This window comes from Aulostomus chinensis, chromosome 24 (genome assembly GCF_037954235.1).
Source record: "Aulostomus chinensis isolate RoL2024-O1b breed Wild chromosome 24, RoL_Achi_v1.0, whole genome shotgun sequence".
NCBI lineage: Eukaryota > Metazoa > Chordata > Actinopteri > Syngnathiformes > Aulostomidae > Aulostomus > Aulostomus chinensis.
The window spans coordinates 8,765,001-8,787,263 of NC_141343.1; the positions used below are offsets into that span (position 1 = coordinate 8,765,001).

A 22,263-nucleotide genomic window follows, 5' to 3' on the forward strand; every position below is an offset into this window, starting at 1 on the left:
TAAAACATTGAAATGTCAATTCTGATATGTTCATATACTCAAAACTGACGGGGCAACCTAAGGTGGACAAGTTAGCTTTCCGTTTCTAGGTGATACGCCGTGTTTGTGGTGGAGCTGTGATATGCAGACTGTTGTTTGCAAACTTTACATTCGACTTTTTTCCTTTCTCTATTTTCATGAAATGCTGCCACGCTGCAGATGTCTTTGACATGGTGGACGAGGACTGTCTTTAAATGAAACCGTCAAAATTAAATATACATTCATCAAATCACCAGACGTTGGCCTCCTAGTACTCTTCAGTCTGTCTGTCTCTAGCAGGTCGGGCAAGTCCAAAATAGCAAAACAAGGGGGTTGTTCAAAGATCGATTGTTATCTATGAAACAGAAGTGCTTAGAAAACACCCCCATTAGCACTTGGTACTTTCCTCCTGATGAAATTAATGTGGCCAAAAAAAAAAAAAATCGACCAATCAGAATTTGGTCGAACCAGAACGTATTGACGAAAAAAATCGACCAGTCGACTGGGAGACTACAGCCCTAAATGTTTGATGTCAGTACAGCTAAGGTCAAATTAGGTGAAGGGACAAAAAAAAAAAAAAGACGTGGTTAAGTTTGGGAAAACGAAATCATTTGTGACGATAATGTCGAGAAACACTCATCTCCCGCAGAAGAGTCTGGCGTTTGTTGGTCCCGACCGCCTCCTCTACCGACCCACTGCTGCCTATTGTGTTATTTTCTTATCGTAATAACCACTGCTGATAGCGATAAGTTGTTGAACCGGGATATCATCCCTCCACCGGGACAAAGGATCCAAATTGATTTCCGTTTGTGTTGTTTCCGTGGCAACGCCGCAACATTTGATCACATGACGTGGCACCATCCCTTTTACTTTTTTTTCCACCTTGACTCTACAAAGTCCCCGTGCAGCATCTGCGACGTTGTCATCGTCATTTAAGGCGCAATGAACACTTCGAAACGTGTTGGTCTTGCAACCTTCAGGCATGAATGAACTAATTAATGTTGATTTATAAAAGAACACATCACGCTTAGGTGCAGCTATTGTACGTCATCGGATGCAACTGAAGGTCAGATCATGAACAAAGTTAATCCGACGAAAAATAATGCCTGTTTATCGGGTTACTTCTGAGTTGCACGAGGCGGATTTTTTTTCCCTTCTTTTTCCTGAGAATAATTCAGCTTTCTCAAGTAAAACCAGACACATTCAGACTATCTACAGAAATTTTCTATCACTTCATAGATACGAGCACACGGCACGACATCCCTGCCCACAATGGATATTACATCAGCTGCATAAACTTCACCAAGTAACACCTACATTGATTTCACCCACTGCAGCACCAACTCTCTCCCCACAAAACTGGACTGACTTAAGTCGGTCCGGCAGCGCTCCGTCACGAGCCAGTTCAGCTCAGCAGCCGGTCGTGATTGTGTTTGGATGCGCTACTGTGTGGGTTTTCCTTGTGAAGTTGTTGGGTTTTTTTGTTTTGTTTTGGTCTTTTGTCTTGAAAAAGGTAAAAGTTGCTCTTTGAGTCCTGAAATCTCATTTCTAAGATGACTAAGACAAATCGGATCGGCCTTAACATCATTTCTTGAATAATTGAATGGAAAACAATCCCCCCCCCCCCCCCCCATCAGAATATTGGCTGCCGTCCACTACAGATTAATTTGTGTCTTAATGAAGAGGGCTATAATAGTTTCGACACAAACTGAAAAAAATGAGTCCATAAGTCAATGGACTGAAATTAAAAACCAACTCTCTCCTGAGGCGTGTGCGTCTGTGGCAAGACACCCGTACCCAAAGTCATGTCAGGAAAACGTACCACACATTTACAGCTCTGGTGGGTTTGTAAAGATTTCAGGTGTAGCTGTAAATTATTCGTCACAGTGGCTGCTTTATTCAACGTATCCAGCAAAAATAGAAGTGAATGGAGCCTGTTTTTTTGTTGTTGTTTTTTTGGGGGGGGGGGGGGGGGGGGGGCATTTTATACCTCTCCTAAATTCACAGAAACGCAAGCTAAAGAAATGATCAATTTCATTTTGACGTTGGTTTTCTCTCTCCTCAAAACTCCACTGTATTGAAAAGATTCACCATTTTCAGTTTTTCTAACTTTACCAGGAAATTGTGGGCCATTTTTGCACAATGTGCCAAAATGTTGTGTTTATTTAGGTATCTATTTATGTAAAGCTGTGAACAAATGGAAAACATTGGGGAAATAAAGGAAATTTATCAAAGAAATTCGAACATCAAACACCTCCCCTTTCACATTTCCTATTGGTCAGACAAATATCCAGTAATCACATCATTGAATAGGGAAAAAAAAGGGGGGTCTATTCCTGCAATGTTATGCAATAATTTTTTTTTTAATATACGAGGCACGTTCATTGCCTTCAGAGGGCCTGAACAGTGGAGAAAGGAACTGCAGTCAAATCAAATATGAGGATTAAATCAGGAATCGCCTGAACACCAAACGGATTTCATTCTACTTCTTGAGCTGGAGCTTGAAATTAGTCGTTAACTGCACTTTCTACTTGCTCTTGTTTCTGTTGGTTTGTCTATCAGCTGGATCACACACACACACACACACACACACACACACACAACTTGTTGGAAGGGTGTCGTGTGGTCCAGGGGGCAATCAAATAAATTTGGGGTTTTACCTTCTTTAACATTGCAGTTATCCTTCATTTTATTTTGTTGGTGGCGATGAAATGGTTAATTCCCATGTCGTGGATCGTTAGCTGCGCTCCGTAAAGATGAAACGCAGGAATAAACTGATATTGGTGCCATATTTGCTGTTGGTAAACTCACATTTATTTGAATAACTCTGCACTCTGCGCAAAGGGACTGTGGTACAACCTACTTTGAGTGTGAATCATCATCACTCATTAGAAAAATTCTCATTTCATTCTAGTTTTTTTTCCCCATTATCATTTCGTGCTATTTTCCTTTTGTAACCAATCCTTCGAAACAATAGGAACTCAAACTGTTGGATTGCGTTTATCGACAAAGGAATGAATTAAAAGAACTTTTTTTTTTATACAGTTCTATTGTGAAAACCTGAGATAACGACACAAAAAGGCAGCTCACGGAACACGACGAACACGAAAGAAGCACAACGGGGGCCTTCACTGCGGTCTTGTAGTCGACGAGAGCGTTGATATATTGCGTCCGTAGCAACTAAATTCCAGTCGTCTGTCCCAGTTGCCCAACAGCACCAGGTGGTCATGCATATCGCGACGTAGGAGATCAGAAAACCAGCAGACGGTCTCAACAAGATTTTTTTACTCCCTGTCACAAAGACAGCATGTTCGTCCTTCAGCAATTAAAAGCATTTTCACTCCAAAAAAAAACCAAAACATAATTTATCATCGTGACAGGCATTTATGAAACATCAATGGAGAATTTAAAAATGGAACATCGAAGACATACTGCATTTTTAATTACTCTAAAGTAGATTTTGCTGATTCAAGTTAAACATCCGTGTACCGAGAAAGTCAACGGCTTCACTTCAATGTGTCATTTTCCCGTGACATTTATTGTGTCCTCACAGGAAGAATTCAGAGGCTGCACTGTATGAAGAGCTAACCTGACATCACGAAGAACATTAAAATAAAGTGCATTCGGTTCAGCACTCATTTATCATGCGCTCTCAAGAGAAATGCTCTTGTATACATATGCGCTTACACACCGCCTATTAATCAAAGCTACATGCAAACTTTAGCAACTTAACCTAGATTGCAGAGTAGCATTGTTCATGGTGGCAAGTTTAGGGCTCTCGTGTGATTTCAAAAATACTAGTGATATTAATTTTTCCGTATTCCCTCGAGATGGCGCGGTTGATCGTTGAGGCTGCCATCTATTTTGCCAAGAAGTTTTGGAACAAACATTTTGTCCCCATTTGTCCATTTGACTTTGGTCATCCCTGGATGCTTGCCTCTAGCGCCACCGTGTGGTTGATAATTATGAAACAACACTTCGAAGACGGACTGCAATGAACTTGGCACAGATGTGAATTCTCATTTCATGCCATGCTATGTCAGAAAATTATTCACTTTGGTGACTTAATTTCCCAGTTAGTTACTTGTATAATATGAAGGGGTGGCATGGCCACTTCCCCCAGTGACCATGTCCAAGTGTCCTTGAGCAAGATACTGAGCCCCTAATTGCTCCTGATGGCCCTGCGAGGGACTGGCAACCCGTCCAGGGTGAACCCCGCCTCTCGCCCAATGTCAGCTGGGATAGGTTCCAACCCGCCCGCAACCCTCAACGGATAAGCGGTATAGAAAATGGATAGATGGATAATATGTGGCTCATGATATGCTGGTATGGTACCATTAGCAGGTAGCTAAACATCTAAATGCTGGACTAGCAATTGTGAGCATGCAAATGGAAGACAATCATAAAGCTAACAACAATACAGCTTCAAGTGAATTGTAAAGCTTTAGGTACACGTTCGTAGTGGTGAGGTGAGGCCTTTTCCACCTGCAAAAATCACGTAGGCAACAATCGGTAAACTGAGATTAACCGGCGCAAATCTGTGCCTGTCTGAAAGTGGTGTTAGGGATGGGCTCCGACATTCAGCAAAGCATAAGCCATCAAAGACAGACTGGATGGGCACCATTTCATCCTGAAAAATCACCTTCCTACATTTACAGTCTTTGCATGAATTTAATTTTCCAGAGAAGACGTTATAATATGTTCACAATAAATCAAAACTCAACGATGATCGCTCGTGGTAAGCTAAATGAACTACAAAAATGACTCAAGCACAAAGTGCTGACGACAGTTAATTTCAGCTATGCACTGAGATTTTGGCTAAACTCTAGCTTAAAAGTGACATTTGGATATTAAGCGGGAACAGCTGCACACACCCACACACATATTATATATACATAATGTCTTGCCTGCGCCCATGTTTTTGCTCGCGTCATCCTTTTTCTCTTTAAAGACTCAGGATTTCTTTGTTTTGGTGGAATAGCCCATATAAAACTCCAGAGAGATTAGCCGGCATCCTCTCCGGCGTGGGCGGGTCTTTGCACTCTGTCTCTATTGCTTCACCTCTATCCTGATTGACAGATTGCCGTGATAGTGACTTGAAAACACCAATAAACCGGTGCTATTATATGTATATTAATCAAAGTTGGCACTTCGTTCATTGATATTTTTTTCCCCAACCTCATCAAGCACAGCAATTACCTTCACCGCTGCTCGCCTCACCCTCCTGTGACTCCGGGTGCGTACAAGCTGTTAACTTTGTGAGACATCCCGAATGAAACCAGAAGCGGTAACGTGTACCGAGGTCAAATATCATAGAGTCTTTCTTGAATGAGTTAACTGCTCTCGGAGCTGTTTTTCAGGTTGTAATTTCCACTGAATGTAACAAAGATGTAGAAAATGGAGGCAATAAATTGTCTATAATAATCCTCCACACCAGGTGAGCATTCAAAGTCCCACACTGAACAATCTTAGAGCTGTCAACTCTCAGGCTAGAAAGCTATCGACTCATTCACACCTCACCTTCCTATTTCTTCCACTTGAAATGCTCTTGTTTCTTTTTCAAAGTCTTTTTCTCCCAGTTGTCAAAGTTAGACCATGGCCCAATGAAGAATGTTTTCAACCATTAGAGTAGACCCGGGCACTGTGGGACTGTCATCTTGGAAATCCGGCTCCTCACGTTACACCAGAAAATTAGCACCGATGCTACAAAGCGATGAAAACAAGAATACAGTTCAGAAGGATGTTTGAATTTGGCTTACATGGGGACGGACACCGTGTGATTTTGCTGAGCACGTCTTAGGATGGACTGGAGGGATGCTTTTTAAATGCATATTGTCCTTTTTTTTTCCTTGAAATTGACATCCACTGTTCAACAAAGCTGCTACGTGCTAACTTGCTTGATATGTAGTGACCCAAATTCTAACTGTAGCCAGGTGTAAGGGAAGATATCGGCAACTTCTTTTCTTCACGTTTGTGTGTATTGTAACACTGACATTAATCCAATTAATTCATCAATTGAGCTAAAGTTTGACTGAAACTGTGCGTGTAAACCCACTGAGTTTCTGTGCATGTTTCGCCGCGCACCGTCTATACTGTATTTCATTTAGGGTTGAGGCAGGGGCCCATTTACATCATTTTCCCCCCCAAGATTCAAGGAATGAAGCGCCGCAGCCCCGCTGTAAGGCAGGGTTTATATCAGGACTCACCTGCAAAGCTACCGCTGCAAATGCACGCTACGCCCTGGTTCCTAGACACACGAGCACACTGTGACGGCTCAGTCAGACAGTTTAACACATCAGAAACCTTATCAATGTGTTTCCCTTTCCCTACTGTGACAAGTAAGAATGTCTACTGTGAAACAGATCCACAAAAATAAAAAAATCTTTCCGTAAAACCACTGGCTCACCGCTACTTAGTGAACTGTTAATATACTATCTCCGCCTAGCTGGAAAACAAGATTCTGATCTAATTCCTTTTGCGAGCTTTCATTACATTTTATTATATGTTAGAGCTCCAAGAGCTTTTTGAACGTCGATTGATTTATCGGCAATAAATCCAGATAGGGTAGCCAATGCCAGCGTGCCAATATGATTCAATCATTGATTGAAACATACTGAGCTGATACCTCGGGGCCATTTCTTTATTACATCATGACTTCATACACTTAACTGCTACCTATTAAACTGTTAAATCTAAAAACCAAGTCTCCCGCAGCAATGTCTGGTTTCAAGAAGGGGTAGCTGTCGTTTTATTGTTAAATCATTGTGACCTTGAATACTTTTCCTCTGTTAATATCCAAACCAAATTGCAATGACTGATAGTTAATCAATATCAATGTGTCTGAGACAAAGTTCCTGCGCATTGCCTAACGACACACCTTTCTCACTGCTGACGTTTTGACGATGGTGTGTCTCATACTATGACTGCGTCCGAACATGGTCTCGCCGTTTCATCGACGTGGCCGCTGACATGATCGAGGTTATTCATTATACCTGCGCTTGCCGAGACGAGCGAATATCACAACAACAACAAAAAAAAAACATGAATAAACTCAAACAAAAGACGGGTAGGTTGAACACAGGTCTACCTTCTTATCTTTACTACTTGTACTGAAGCAAACACTTCCTGAAGTACTTTGTAATCATTCGCTAACAGAGATACCCTCTAAGTGATTAGCATTCGCAAATAATTCAGTAATAAATGGTCTGCAATCACGATAATGTTTGCACAGCACTACTATCTACAGATATTTGCAATTTTTTTAAGCAACATATATATATATGTATATATATACACACACATATATATACACACACACACACACATATATGTATATGTGTGTGTGTGTGTGTAATCAGCCTCATGTTGCTGAAATCTCTTCTGACTACACAATAGGCTTTCCCAACAGTTTTGAAAATTAAGAAAATGTTTTTTTTCCTTTCTTTTTATAATTACCTTGTTTTAATTGTTTTGATTTACTGTGGAGAAAAAAATTAAAATCTCTCTTTTATTTACAGAAAGGCTTTTATGGGATATTAGTTGGCTCAAATGAGTTGAAAAATAGCAGCAAAAAAAAACAATGCTATCCATCCCAAATCCATGGTGACGACATCCCACCCCCCCCCCCCCTTTTTTTTCCTCCTTTCATGTTTCTGTATTTTTCAGTTCTTGGATGAGTCACACCTCCCCTCATAAAGGGGTTTTTACTGGATATCAAAGATAAATGCCAGAGAGATCTAGTCTGTCTCAGCTGTGTCAAAATAACTTCCTGCTCTCCTCTCTGGGATTTTTAATCCAGGAAAACACCGCATCTGGTCACACAGGGGTCAAAGGTCAGATGGTGACCAACCCGTCGCGAACATCTTCCCAACCAGGCAACACCGATCGTCTACTTCTAGCGTCACACTGAAGAGGAAAGCTACTCCCATACAGTAGGATGACACCATTGCTATTTTGGTACTGTTAGAACTGAGTCACGATTTAACAGGCAACAGCTTCTATGCCGGTGGGCATTTGATACATTACATTTGGAGTAACAGCTCATATCAAATTTGATAAGCATGGTGCATTGCTGCCTGAAATGGAGTGCATAATCCTATAAACAGAACACAGACAGAGAACGTGGGTTTTATCAGCATTATGTCCTTTTTCCAAGGTGCTTCCTGGGCCTTTATTTTCCATTTGTACACAAAATCATACCATCAGAATACTTGGATGCTTATTAGCCGTGCACTTTTGTAGGTCTGCACCGTCACTGTTTGTCCATGGCTGATTGTGTGGGTTTATTATCGATGCTTTGTGTGGTTTGTGTGTGCATGGTTGATATGAAGTACATGTGTGTTACAGTTGGTTCACTCGTGTGTAACGGTATAAACACAATATACGCAGCCACCAGAATACTAGCAATTATTCGCAACTTTGTTCTTCATTATTCATATTGTCACTGCAGTACTTTAAACATCCCTCTGTAGGACTATTACTTTAGACTGTTTCTGAGCAGAGATACCTGAGAAACAATTACTTTTGATTTAATTTCATATTTGGGGGGGGGGGTTCATATTCAGATTGGTTTCAGACAGTCTGATCAGCAAAAAAAAAAAAAAAAAAAAATCAAAGCCAAACTACACTTTTGGAGTACAGTTACAATCTGATTTCTCTGTCTTGACACACAAATTTGTTTTGATGTTTATTTTGTGACGCACAATAACGACGTCGAACCAAGAATAACGTAGGCAGATCAGAGCGGCGTCAGCGTGGTGTACAGTTCAAGAGGGGCTTTAGCGGTGCAGAGGACAGAGAACAACGGTCTGATGACAGGCACTGCTGTGTTGGTTAACCAATCCAACCATGTTTGTAGTTCTCTAGACTTCCATCATGACCATTGAAACCCATAGGGAGAGTCTGACCTCATCACTTGCAAATAACTGTGCGAATGGTTTGTTTTCAATGTCTGATTTGGGAAACAAATTTGATTGCTTTCTGTCAGACTACAGGCTTATTCAACAATATCTTTTCAGCCACCCACCCCCCCCCCCCCCCAGTCCGTCCTTACCTTATTGGTGTTTTTCTTCAATGAAAGCATGTTGAGGTGCATTAATAAATGGCAAAATCAGGCTAGCTTGGCTAACAAATTTATAGGCTCAAATAACATTGTAATGATCCGATACTAGGCCTTGAGAACCGAAACCACAAGCAATCTGATGAGGGCTAAAGGGGGTTCCTGAAAACCCCTTGGTTATAGAATATCAGCTTTTATTATGCTTGCATGGTGCCTTTTCTTGTTTGCAAATCAGAAGAAGAAAAGTAGGGGAAAAAAGATAAATAATGTGTAATAAAAGCAGTATAATGTATTTCTAATATTCTACGTAGAGCGTGTGACTGTTTGATGGATTTCCTCTGAGCCTGCAACAAGGGGTCCACATGAAAAACAAATGCCCCCGGACCCTCAAACAAGTAGATCCGCCCATGCTGAGACTCCAAGCTCCACCGGAGCAGAGAAGCTGGGCCTGATATGACAGGCCTGAGTGTCAGGACCGCCAGCAAGCGGCGCTTCAGCCCTCTCGGTGCAGCTGTGGCTGAACATGTCCATAGAGGATCGAGTTACACTACGCCCCATCTTTAAGCCCCAGTCGGTGCGCCGTTAGCCGCAGGACTACAGGGGATTGACTAGGAGGCTGGACGCGGGAGGGAAAGATCGGTTCCACACTCATGGAAGTGAGTATTCTCTAAAATCACTCCCAAATAAATAAATAAATAAACAGGCTCCTGACGACTTCTGGGGAATAAATAACGAGTTAAGCTCTAGCAAGAGTCGGCTTTGTTTGCTACAATCCCGCTAATGACAGGAAAACGCTCTGCTGCTTTCGCGATGGCTCACGGAGAGACGGGATTAAAATGGTTTTAATTGCTACTCTTCATGTTTTTTAAAGAATTTTACGTGGCCTGTAAATATCAAAAGTGGGTGCTTCATACCCCCGAAACAATGATACTATCCAACTTCTTCAGGGTCTCGATGTAGGAAGCCTGTTGCTCAATGGATGAGAAGGGGAAGGAGGAGGAGGAGGAGGAGTTGAGAAAAGCGGATTGTCCCAAGAGTTCCTTCGGCGACGAGATTGACAATCATAGCCAACCTAGCATGACAAGCACACGTCCCCAAGTAGCTTATTAACTCAAAAATTTTAATCAAAAGGCGTGTTGTTCATTTTGGGGAGTAACTACACGTCAAACCTTGTTATTGTTGTCAATTTGCGGTTACGACAAAGTTCCAACGTGACTAAACCAGCGATTATTTAAAGCTGTTTTGGATTTTAGTGCGTGTGAAGCTAATGAGTTCTTTAGGCCTTAAGTGAACCGTTGCTTTACATGCTAAGTTTTTTTTTAACTCTTAAAAACTACAGTTCCCCGAAAGCAGCACAGGTAACGACGTTTTATTATTGTTTCATCAAAGAAGCTTTAAAAAAAATCATGAACAGATTAAATGAATATGACTGTGATTTAATTAGGGACTTTATGTAAGAATCACCTGAATAATCCCACGTTATTTTAGCAATTCCTTCTTTTTTTTTTAACAGTATGTTTTTTTCAATAATTTTCCATGATGTTCCCATTATTTTTCCAGGCCTTTGTAAACAGACATTTTTAGGGAGTGTATGGGGTGGAAAAGTTTCCTCAAATAGAGAAATAAACAAAATATAGCTAGCAAGCTATGTTGTATGATACAGCCATAAACGTGAAACAATAATCCACGACTTCTCCATAAATGCATGGTCTTCTTTTCCCAAAAAACCCTTTCAAACCATGAAAATTTCTCTTCCACCGAAGGAACCTTGAATAATACAGCAACAACAACCAATACTTCTACAGGAATTCACTAAAGAGGTGTCAACACGATATTAAATTAAATTGCATTTACTTCATGAGATAGAAATGTACCTAATAATTTGCTGTCAAAGCTGCCGTGTCGTCTATTTTGACAGTGAGTCACTCTTACTGAAAGCTGCCAAAGTCGTAAACGTAAACAAACCAGTCCTGCGGCCGTGTCCACGCTGCCTCATGCACCGCAGCTATTCTGAGACTCGATGCAGGGCTTTTAATGATCTTCCCAATCTCCTTTAATCGTGCCATGTCGTGTGATGTTTGAATCAAAGTCACCTCTAAAATGGAGAATGACGTTCCGAGGATCGGCGTTGACAGCCGTCCAACTATTAATAATTGCTTTAGTCAAGTTTAAGACACAAAACCCCCTTGGTGTGTCACCGTTAGGTTTACAAGGTGTGATTTATCTCAGCAGCTTTTCCTGATAACTGGCTTTGTTTACGCTGTGGGTTTTTAGTGGAGTCGTTTTGTTCTTGATACAACTTCTAGTAGCATGTTTTACATCTGTCTGGAGGCTAAAATGTTTTCTTTGACACAGGGATGGATGGGATATTGGATTTCTTTGCGATACCCGTTATCCAATGTAAATATAGTCTTTACGTCTGTGTAAAAACAAGTTTATGTGACTTTTACGCTTTGTATATATGGAAACACGTATGTAAACATTCTACATTTGGGAAAAAATGCCAATTAAAAAAAACATACTGTTGTCTCTTCATTCAAGAAAAAGAGACGTAAGCAAAACTGTGCTGATAAAATATTGGTTTGTGTGTGTTTTGTGTAACTTTATGATACAGGGCCCTGCAGTGTTTGAGCCATTCTTTCTTTCTCGGGTCAAGACCCTATTGTTTTTGCTTTTTATGATTTATTTTCTTAATAAATGGCTGATATCTGCCAATACTGATAATATACCAATATTATTGTCCGTCCATACTTTCTAATGCATTGAGATGTAAAAGTATCAAAGATATTGTTGTGGGGTGTGATTATTATGATAAGTAATCATTATAATTTATTTTTCAGGAGCAAATACAACCATTTAAACAGAAGTAAGATGGATAATTCTCTTTGACACAGTATTAAATGTATATTACGGAACAACATCCAAAGTCCCGGAGTGAAATTCCCAGGAATTTTTGATATTTACTCAAATACAAGGAAACTAAAATCCAATAAGTGAGTGCACAAACTGCCTACTATTAAGGACACACTGTACCTCTGGGCAGGGGGGCAGAAAATATCCTACAGTTCTGCAGTACATTGGTTAATCTTTGATGTTCTGGTAAAGAATTCCTTAGAGATATTTATGACCCTGACAGACAGGGTGAAGGAAAATCAATGTTTACTTTCATTTTGACCTTTAAAAATTGAAAACATTTCAGAAGTTCAGAGGAGAATAAACCTTTCCAGCACTTATTTCCTATTAGGTTGGGGTGTATTGAGGAAGAGAGAGAGAGAGAATGAATTCCTTGCCTTATTTTCAATTCTTAGGTTGTTGATGTTAACCCTTTTTTTTTTTCTTTCCAGTCCTTGAAAAAGGGAAGAGTGTGAAATTCCTGTTAATGGGGAGAACTCACACCTGCCTGGAGTTTTAACAATGATCGAAACAATGGGTGAGTCACATCTTTATTTTGTTGTAATGGCGTCCAGGTGCGCTTGTAAGTCACTGTTTTATTTATTGTTGCTGTCTACAAACTGTAAGGAAATGAATATAAATTAAATTTTACTCTCTTCCTTACGTGGATCTTTACGGATGGGAAACTAGAAATTGCGGGGAAATGAAATAAAAAAAACAAAACATTTCCTTTCACTCAATCCAAAGCCAACAGGAAATAGTCACAGGTGGCAATTTACATGAACATGTAATCGTCTTTTTTGAATAGTTTACTCATCTTCTGCCTGATCAGTGGGTACATTAATCAACTAATTGTTTCTGCTCTTGTTCCCATGACAAGAGTGATTCTTAATATTAACACTCATTAACGCTTCAATATTATTCACTAAAACCACAATAAACAAGACAAAATGCACCCAATGTGCCTTTTTTATTTCGAGTCCTCATTCTCAAAATGAGGGTTGTTTTTTTTTGTTTTTTTTTAACTTTGCTGAGGGGCTTTGGCATTGGACATCTTTTCTGGCTCTTTACCCACATTTGGCTCCGACTGGGAGTTTTCTCAACCAGTGTAAGAGGACCTGGATCTAGTTCAAGGCTTGAGGACTGCCAGTGTTGCCATATCTGCCAATGTTGCCATATATTTGATTGTTTGTTTGTCTCCGTAGAGATTTAGTTGTCCAACTGTCAAGCGCGGAGCCAATTGGTGACGCTTGCTTTTTTTTTTTTTCTTGAAAGCCACAGTCTGTGGTCACTCTTTAAGATTGCCATGTGGAATACAATTAACTGCACTGATTGGGAATTCTGGGACAATGTTTGAAAGAACAATTTGGCGGATGCTTGCAATGCTTTTGTTTGTGTATTTTGGGGTTTGTTGTTGTTTATCACCGCTTTTGTGCCGCAGAAATAAAGAAATCTCCGTTGTGAAACAGTAACAATAGTTTTTAAGCCTGTCGTCATGCGATTGTGGTGAGTTCCAAGTGTTTTAGAAGCAACTGACCAAACAGGAAGAGATTGAAAAAAGAGAAGAGGTTTCATCGACTTGGAGACGTAGCGCACAAATTTAGTGAATTTAATAAAACAATTAAAAAGAACGTACAACTGGAGAAAAAAAAACAAGGGACACTGTTGAATGGCCTGCCGTTAAATCATTATGTGAACATCAGGGTGAAACCAGGCAAACGGATTCTAACTTCAAATATTATGAAATAAAAAAGGCAGAATTTTGAGTTCAGTGGTAAACTTTTTTATTTTTTTTTCCTGAAGAAACACAGGACTGATACTTTAATCTTAGCATCCTTATGCTCTGTTCCAGGAACTCCCCAACTCTTTGAAAGGCGCACAGACAGCCAACCAAGCGCATGCCTTACTCTTGTGGGACTCCTCAGTGTGCATGCTGAGGCGGGGGCAATGAAAATGAGATTTACTCATATCTCCATAGTGCTAAAGGGGTGGTGGCGGCGGTGGAAGGGTGGAGTAATGCTGAGCCTCACGTGCTGTTGGCTTGTTTACAACCTTTGTTCAAACAACAAAGCTTCTCAGTGCAAGAAGTCCTATGGACCTTGCGCACACCCTATTAAGTGTTAGTCACAGTCTGTGAGCATCGAAAATTGCTTCATTTTTGTCCAGATGACATTGGGCTGGCCCTTCCTCACTAACAAGCCACTCTGGAGTTGCTTGATTGTGAAGCTTATGCAGGGTCCGGCAAGCTTACAGCGGAGGGTCTGCTTATTTTATCTCCTCCTCCCGACACTCATTCTGTGCTCCCGTGCAAACCACTATTGACCCTACAGGCAAAAAAAAAAAGGAAACATTGCTATTCTGAAAAATAAACAGCGCGTTGAAAATGGAGGGGTTTTTTTTTCCCTCCTCCTGATGAAAACCCTGAAGCAACCTGATTTTGATATCAAAAGGTCTGCTGAGCGCCAGTCAGCCTCGGCTCTGCCTACAGGTTGTCATTGTTGAATATAAAGGAATGAGGCGTATTCCATGGAATACTAAAAACATGATGCTAATAAAGCTAAATCTAAACATGCTATTTTAATAAACGCCCTTTCCTGTCTTGCTATCTTTGTTTGTGTGCTGACAATGCTTCTGTTCTCATCACTTTTATCTGTCCTCCTCCTATCCCCACCCTGACTGTCACTGAAATATGTGATGGCTTGCAGATACACAGCGTGCCTTGCAGGCGGTGGAGCGTCTCCAGGCCAAACTGAAGGAAAGGGGGGAGGTGCCCACTGAGGAGAAGCTCAGCCTGCTCAAATCGGTGCTCCAGAGCCCCCTCTTTCACCAAATTCTGGCCTTGCAGAAGTCCGTCCAGCATCTCAAAGACCAGGTGATGATGTTTTTGTTTTTTCAAACGGTATGTAGTGTATTTGTTCGGAAATTATGCCAAGTCGACAAATGTTTGTTGAGCATACGCTTTTATGACTGTCCAGTCACTAACAACATTATAAAACAGTTTTATTTATGACACATAAAAACATATTTTATATATTAGGAGTTTATTATTCTGTGCTTGATGGGTGGGAAGGCTCAAAATGTTAAATTAGAGTGACAGTGCTGAATACAGATGAGTGATGTTCACTTCCCGGGATGCTAAGGCTCCACGGAAGGTCATTAAGAGGTTACAAGGTTACGGTCATTTATAGTTCTGCATAATTAGCTCTGAGTACAGCTTGCCAACATGCCAGATGGCTGCATTATACTTTGTTAGTGCGGAAATAATAAAAACTGGAGTGTATGATGAGAAAGAAGAGCTAATGTAGGATTAGAGCAGGTTGAAGCAGGAGAGGGGGCAATATTTACAGCCCTTATGTTCCTTTATGCAAATATACTTAGTTTTAAGTGTTTGCAAGTTACTGTGGTAGCGGGGTGACATTTTGATGATGAGCCATTTTGGAATCCACTGAACCAAGTGCTAAAATTAAAGTGATACTCTGCAACTTGAATTTTTCCAAAACAAATAAGTCATTTAAAGGTTTGCTGCGGTAATCCCTACTTTTGACCGGGTTTGGTTGAGCAACACAATAACTGCCGTTTGATTTTAACCTTTAACTTCCTCATCTGGTGCACTAAAGCATGTAACATGAGCCTCTGTCTGCTTTCCGACAACTTCCATGATACTTCATTCGGAGTCTAACGCAATGGAAAATGGAGTTTCAGGATGCTGTTTAAATGCGTTATCATCACAGTGGTCGCTTTGAGTGAACCTAAGTTCCAATAGTTTTATGACAAAAAAAAATGCGGATTTTTTTTTTTTATACATATCAATTCCAGATATTTGGAACGGTCTGAAGAACCACCCAAAGCTGGTGATTTTACAAAGAACTTTGGTGTCCCAACATGCGAAACTCATCATTTTTGAGTGAGCCATGTCACCGAAGAGACCTTTTCCAAATGTGGATCCGGTGCTGTCACCATCTCCGTTGTCTGCTCATAAGTGGGACCTGATCTGTTTACCCATTCTGCTCATGTACTTATATACAGATGATGAGGCGTAACATCTGAGTAATATTCCACGTTTAAAAAAAAAAGCCTGTTTACAGATGGCAATGCAGAGCCCTGGCCCTTTTCTTTTGAAAAGATAGTTTTTGTGGCAAATTATCACAGAAAAGAGAAGGACGCAAACAAACCAAGCTACATACGACAAACAAGCGCAAACCAAAGCTGTTTACACCACAAATTTAACTTAAGGAACTGCGTGAAGCTGTGAAGTGTTGATACTCTGCTTCTGAGCGGAATCCAGAGAGTTTGGTGTCAATGAACCATTAGAGAGGCTCCACTCAGCTTTTTTGACAAGTGTGTTGACCCAACAGCTGTTTGCCATTCTAAAAGCTAACGGTGAGCTTATCCCCCTCAGAGCCTTTGGACCGGAGTAGATCCAGACAGTAGAGTTTGAGTAGATAGGAAAAACATTAAATCAACCCGGATGCCATCTACTTCATGTTAGTTTTCCCTGTGATATCAAATAATGGTACTGAATATCAATATTTTTCATGGTATTATGTTGAGGTCAGAAATTCTAGTTTAATGACAAAATGAGACAAATTCTGTGCTTTCTGCCCCAGTGTCATCAATTGACTTCCAAATCCTTTGCAAGTCAGTATCTTACCGGGGACAGAATTTACTGCACATTCATTGTATATTTGTAGTACTGAATTTTCACCTGTACAGACCAGCATCTTCGGGAATGTACAGCAGAATTAAGTGTTCTTGTTTATTATATTAGTTATAACTTCATCCAGAGGCTCAAAGGTGAAACTGAAATCACTTTATCTCCATTCGCGTAGAATTTAGTCAATTTTTAAAACGAGTCTCCTTTTTTCTCTCCTCGTGTGACCTCCCCTTTTCGCCTTGCGTCACCCCTCAGTCTCTGTCCCAAATCATCTTGTGGCAATGCCCGTTCATACCAACCAATCACATGAGCGGAGATAGTTCATCTTGAATCAGGGAGCTTTTTTTTTTTTTTCCATGCTGATTCCTCCCTTTGAGAATTGAACGTCTGAGTGGTAGCAAAGAGCTCTTAAGTCACAGTGAAAGGGGTCAGGGAGAGCGTTTGAGAAATAGAGACAGAAATATGTGAGCTATGTGGTGGGAGGCTGGGATGCTAGAGCTCTTTCCCCTTGTGGAATTTAGATTAGAAAAGCCCTGCTGGCATGTTTGTGTTCTGGCGATTTAGCCGACTTCAAAACAGGTACATTCCTATGGGTGTGTTCTGATGCATGGGTTCGTTTTCCACATTTATGGGCAGTCATTCATTCAAATTCCCTTTGTCGATTAGGATGGATCCAATCCATGTTGAACCCTAGTAAACACACATATTCCATTAACTTTTTTTGCAACTGCAGTTGTTTGGCCCTATTAAACAGAACCAATTTGGAGATATGGTGTGTTTTGTGCTTTGCGGTGAGACTGTCAGCCTTGTGGCTCTGCTAGTTAGGCCTTGCACTGCTCATGTCGCTATGGCGACAAGGCCCTACTCGCCACTGAAAAAGAGGCCGCCGTCACCGCTGTGTGAAGTGGGGCAGAAACAATTTCTTAAATGTGCAAGAACCAAACTGGAACTTTAATCCTCTTAGCCAGGCCCCAGCTAACAAAGGCCATGCATGAGCACAGCAACTTAGCAGCATGCTACGCTAACTTAGCCCAGCCCATAGGGTTTTGTTTACAGTGTGCAACACTAATGACTCCTATCCAGTGAGTTTTGTTTCGAAGGGCTAATCTTGGACTGTGTTTGAAGGGGTAATGTTTTCAAAGATCTATAAATTGCAGAGTTGATGCAAATGCACACATCCACGAATGCCATTGTCAAATTTCTAGGGTGTTGATTAAATAACCACTATGTATACGTCTTTCCAGTCATACGGTTTTAAACATTATGCCCCTCGGCTAATGAAATTGGAAAAAACACAGTTTTATGTACTTGTCACATTCATGTAATTCATCTGTCACACAATTAAAGTCATTGTGGTAATTAAAAACCAGGCACATTAAGGCATCCAGATGGCCAGTGATGCTCCCCCCTTCCACCATGATAGAAATATTGTATTTGGAGCATTGTTGTTGATGTTGGAAAAGCAGCTAAGAGCCATTATCTCCTGGAGGATTAGACCGCCATAGATCCAGCTAATCATAGTGGGATAACAAGAGATCTGGAAGTCCCAGTGGTTTCAGACATCCAGACTTCTGGGTTTTAGTGTCTAAAATTAACATTTCTGAATGTTCATGTTCACACAGTTGTGGTTTGAGTCACACCAGCAGAAATTCAAAGCAAAACACAAACATTACAGACAGCACTTGCAGCTTTTATGTTGGTGACATGGTCGGTGCTTGTATTATAAGTCCATTTGCATTGTTCACTTCATGATTGTTGTCTTATTTTCTCCATGGCTACAGGGTAGTGTCCCATTAACACGGGGGAGTGACCAGGAAGATCACATCACAGCAGTGATACCCAATGGCAGCCAGGTGTCTTACTCAGACATCTCCACTGCTGAGCATGTCAATGGCAAAACATCAGCTGCAGAATTCGATAATATTATCCACACCATGGCGCAGGTACGACTAACCAGATAGGATCTTTGTTTGGATTCTGCCTCTGAGTTTAATATCATTGTAAACATTTTTTTGTAGGTTTTGCTAATGAAAACACCTGAAATAGGTTTTTCCTTTTTAAAATTTTTTTTTTTTTTTAAACCAAATACCCAAAGACATTCAGAGATGAGAACCACAGACTGCACACAGCACTCTCCTCTCCTGAGGCACTTCAAATAAACTTCTAAAGGTTGCCTGGAGCTTTGATGCTATAGTCATCAACACAAGGCCAAAGTGTATACTATTTTTTGTGCGTGTGTGTGTGTGTGTGTGTGCGCGCGCATTTATGTGTGATCCAGGGACGCTACATGACTCATGTGGAGTTGCAGAAGCCAGTTTTGGGAGGTCTGGGATTCAGTGTGGTGGGCCTGAAGAGTGAGAACCGTGGAGAGCTGGGGATCTTCATACAGGAAATTCAGCCAGGAAGTGTTGCTCACAGGTATAGCACAATTATTTACAACACAGACATCAAGGCTGGTTGTTATCTCATTATAGCTCAGTCAGAGACAGAAGGGCCATCCAGCCATACCTGGCAAACATTGAAGGTGATGATTCTTATAAACAAATCTACATACGCCATGTCAAGATTCAACCACAAGTGCAGGTACAAAAAGCACATTTATCAGATATTTAGCGAACAACAAGAAGCGAATTAAACAAGGCAAAAAAGTACTATCTCGTGGTTATCAGTGACAACACCAATCCAGCTCCTGTCAAACATTTAGTGCACTATTCAAGCGAATGATGGTGCCTGGTGGTTGGCGCTATGTATCAGCTGTGCCTTCAGGGTTTGTTCAGCCTTGTTTTGGTATTTAGAAGGCACGTATTTAGATTGCAAACCCGGGCGCAACGAGGAAGCCATTCCACACCAAATTATTCATCGGTGTGTTTCGTTCGTGTCAAACCAGTAAGAGTGGCTTCTGTCATTGTCTTTGAAGCCTACATTTCGCCAAGACTTGCCATGCTGCTATTTGGGTGAGGCAGTAGATATCCACCAAAGCCGTCAGAGGTGAGACGGGCCTGTAATAAGGCGGCGGCCAATGTTTCCATGTTTTTGGGCATCGATTGAACCGCGTTCCAATGCTGTGCATCTGCTCGTCTGATTGATACACCTTTAGATAACACTTTCCACATAGCGCCATTGACCAAAGACCAGACTCTTCTTGGTCTGCGGTGCAAAAATTTTCTGGTGTACCGAAACAGCAATGTCCCATGGATGTATCAGACCACAACTTATTAGCAGACTGAAGCACCTGCCGGGAGAATGAGTTCAAGTTCATTTGCTGGGTAAAGGGAGAGGGAGCTTGGCTTGAAACGAGCAATGACACTTGTGCTTGAGCGAGTGCCAGCTAGCGGCATGCTTATGACAGAGCCCATAGTCTAAAACAAATCCATACATGCCCAACGACTAATTACTGAACAATAATAAGCTGCCGCTGTGATGGATTGTGAACAGTATGAATTTAGTCAAGTAAATAATGGCAAAATACAATAACAGTGTTGAGATTATGTAAAAGTTTTTATCAATAAAAAATAATAAGTTTAGCCTTTTGTCAATAAGTGTTGACAAAAGAATGTTTGGAATGTCTTCCAATTACATTGTATGACCCTGCCATAAACGCCTGCATACTTCAGGAGCAGCATTGATAAGACCGTGCTCTTTTCGAAACCACAACATCTGCTTTTTTCCACTACAGTGATGGAAAGCTGAAAGAAGCGGACCAGATTTTGGCCATCAACGGCCAGCCCCTGGACCGGACAGTGACCCACCAGCAGGCTATCGGCATCTTGCAGAGCGCGTCGGAACGGGTGCAGCTTACAGTGGCGCGAGGACCGATCCCTCAGCTGGCAAGTCCTGTGGTGTCCCGCACTCCCTCTGCTGCCAGTACATTGTCAGCCAACTCTAGCGCGGTATTAATACGTTCACACACTAAATGTCATGCAAGTACAATTGGGAGCAGCTCGTGCATGACCGTACGATATGACCACAGCAGATACAGCACAAAAAGCAAATCCTTGTTTCTTTTTGAAGAAATACTTACATAAGGCTAGATATTTCATATAAATTTGGATATTATGGTGGATAAATTTAACAGATGATAGTTTTATGGTAAGATGGGTTTTTTTGAGTTTTTTTAGATTGTTTTCTTGCTTTCTTTCTAGTGGCAGCACGTAGAGACAATTGAGCTCGTCAACGATGGGACTGGCCTCGGCTTTGGTATCGTGGGAGGAAAAACTACCGGTGTCATTGTCAAAACGATCCTTCCTGGAGGAATAGCGGATCAGGTGATTGCGTCCGCTTTTGGAGGCTTTGACATTGTCTAAAAGAGGATGGCTATTATATGATGAATTCATTGTCATTCTGATTAATAATAGTAGTGTCACAGGCTTAATGTCACTGTTTTTTTTTTCTGCACCAGGATGGCCGTCTGCGGAGTGGGGACCACATCTTAAGAATTGGAGACACCGACCTGTATGGCATGGGCAGTGAACAGGTGGCCCAGGTGCTGAGGCAGTGTGGCAACAGGGTGAAGCTGGTTGTCACCAGGGGTCCTGTGGACGAGAACCCCTCTTTCTCTTCCGTCACGCCAGCGGCGCTTCCGACTGTCAACGAACAACAGGTGAAGGGGATTAGTGAGAAAATTTAGCAGGGAAACAATGAGAGTTAAGCAGTTTCACATTCAAATTGAGACCATTATTTGACATAATGCTGAGCCGGTATACTGAAAGTCCCAAGATGATGATTGATTACCACTGCAGGACACCTCAGCTGTGACTCCCACTTAGTCAAGCAAATTATGCTCGCCAATCCCAGAAATATCACTTAAAAAACAAGGATTCCGTGGCCATTTTTGTCTTTTATACATGAATGAATTTTACTAACTTGCTGAACGACAAACATTATATCCTTTTTATTACACACAGCTGTATATTAGATAGCTGACAGGTTCAAAGTGCTGAATAATAACGTGTGTTTTGGGGGGCCATGTGATGACAGCTCAAGTGGCACAAATTGCTTTTCTGCTGTCATATAAATCACACCTTGTCATTTGGTTATCAGTTCATGTGGACTGTCATTCAGTCATTCCCAGCCTCTTTTTTTTTTTTTTTTTAACAGGACTATGAGGAAGAGGAGGCTGAAGCGTTTGATGTTAGCCTCACCAAGAATGCACAGGGATTGGGAATTACTATTGCTGGCTATGTTGGAGATAAAAACTCAGGTGAGAACTGGACGGTCATACCAGGGGAGAGAGCCAGTCAGATTATAGATTTGATGCTGAAGCCAAATTAACATCAGTGATTTAGTTGTTGTCAATCCATTCATCATGAAATTGACGCCTCATTTCCACAAATGAACATCTAGAATGTATAAGTCTTTATGATAGACTGGAAGACCATTCGTTTCCGATGGAAACCTCTGAACACAGACGTGCATGTGAAGCCCCTTCTTCCATTTATTTTTTTTTTTGTTTACCTCCCAGTACCTTTATAAATGGGAACCTTGGCACCACCGTTTTTCAAAAAGTACATAATAGCAAGCAAAATCAAGCCAGTAGCCAACAAATAGGCTAAATACTATTCTTTTCCTTTGTCTGCAGCCACTTTGTAGGTCTCCATGTGGATATTCCACATGTGTAAGCGTTGAAAATGCACACAATCTC

General features: G+C 41.2%; 2 protein-coding genes across 14 annotated transcripts in view; one reads left to right on the forward strand and one right to left on the reverse strand.

Annotated features, from left to right (window-relative positions):
* Window positions 1-22,263, reverse strand: part of LOC147238631 (adhesion G protein-coupled receptor L3) — a 332,737-nt gene that overhangs the window by 271,582 nt on the left and 38,892 nt on the right. For all 3 annotated transcript variants that reach the window (XM_086197913.1, XM_086197912.1, XM_086197911.1), the window contains exon 9: window positions 21,073-21,205. The gene's annotated coding sequence lies outside the window, so the exon portion shown is untranslated. The remainder of the gene's footprint in view (window positions 1-21,072; window positions 21,206-22,263) is intronic.
* Window positions 9,589-22,263, forward strand: part of mpdz (multiple PDZ domain crumbs cell polarity complex component) — a 47,879-nt gene continuing 35,204 nt past the window's right edge. For 7 of the 11 annotated variants that reach the window (XM_086197899.1, XM_086197900.1, XM_086197901.1 and 4 more), the window contains exons 1-9: window positions 9,589-9,732; window positions 12,421-12,506; window positions 14,674-14,840; window positions 18,404-18,565; window positions 18,901-19,040; window positions 20,299-20,512; window positions 20,765-20,887; window positions 21,022-21,222; window positions 21,720-21,822. In XM_086197899.1, coding sequence (XP_086054025.1) covers window positions 12,491-12,506; window positions 14,674-14,840; window positions 18,404-18,565; window positions 18,901-19,040; window positions 20,299-20,512; window positions 20,765-20,887; window positions 21,022-21,222; window positions 21,720-21,822 — 1,126 coding nt within the window. In that variant the 5' untranslated portion in view covers window positions 9,589-9,732; window positions 12,421-12,490. Of the gene's footprint in view, window positions 9,733-10,028; window positions 10,435-12,420; window positions 12,507-14,673; window positions 14,841-18,403; window positions 18,566-18,900; window positions 19,041-20,298; window positions 20,513-20,764; window positions 20,888-21,021; window positions 21,223-21,719; window positions 21,823-22,263 lie in introns of those variants that run through there. The other 4 variants (XM_086197907.1, XM_086197905.1, XM_086197906.1 and 1 more) reach the window with 2 other exon arrangements.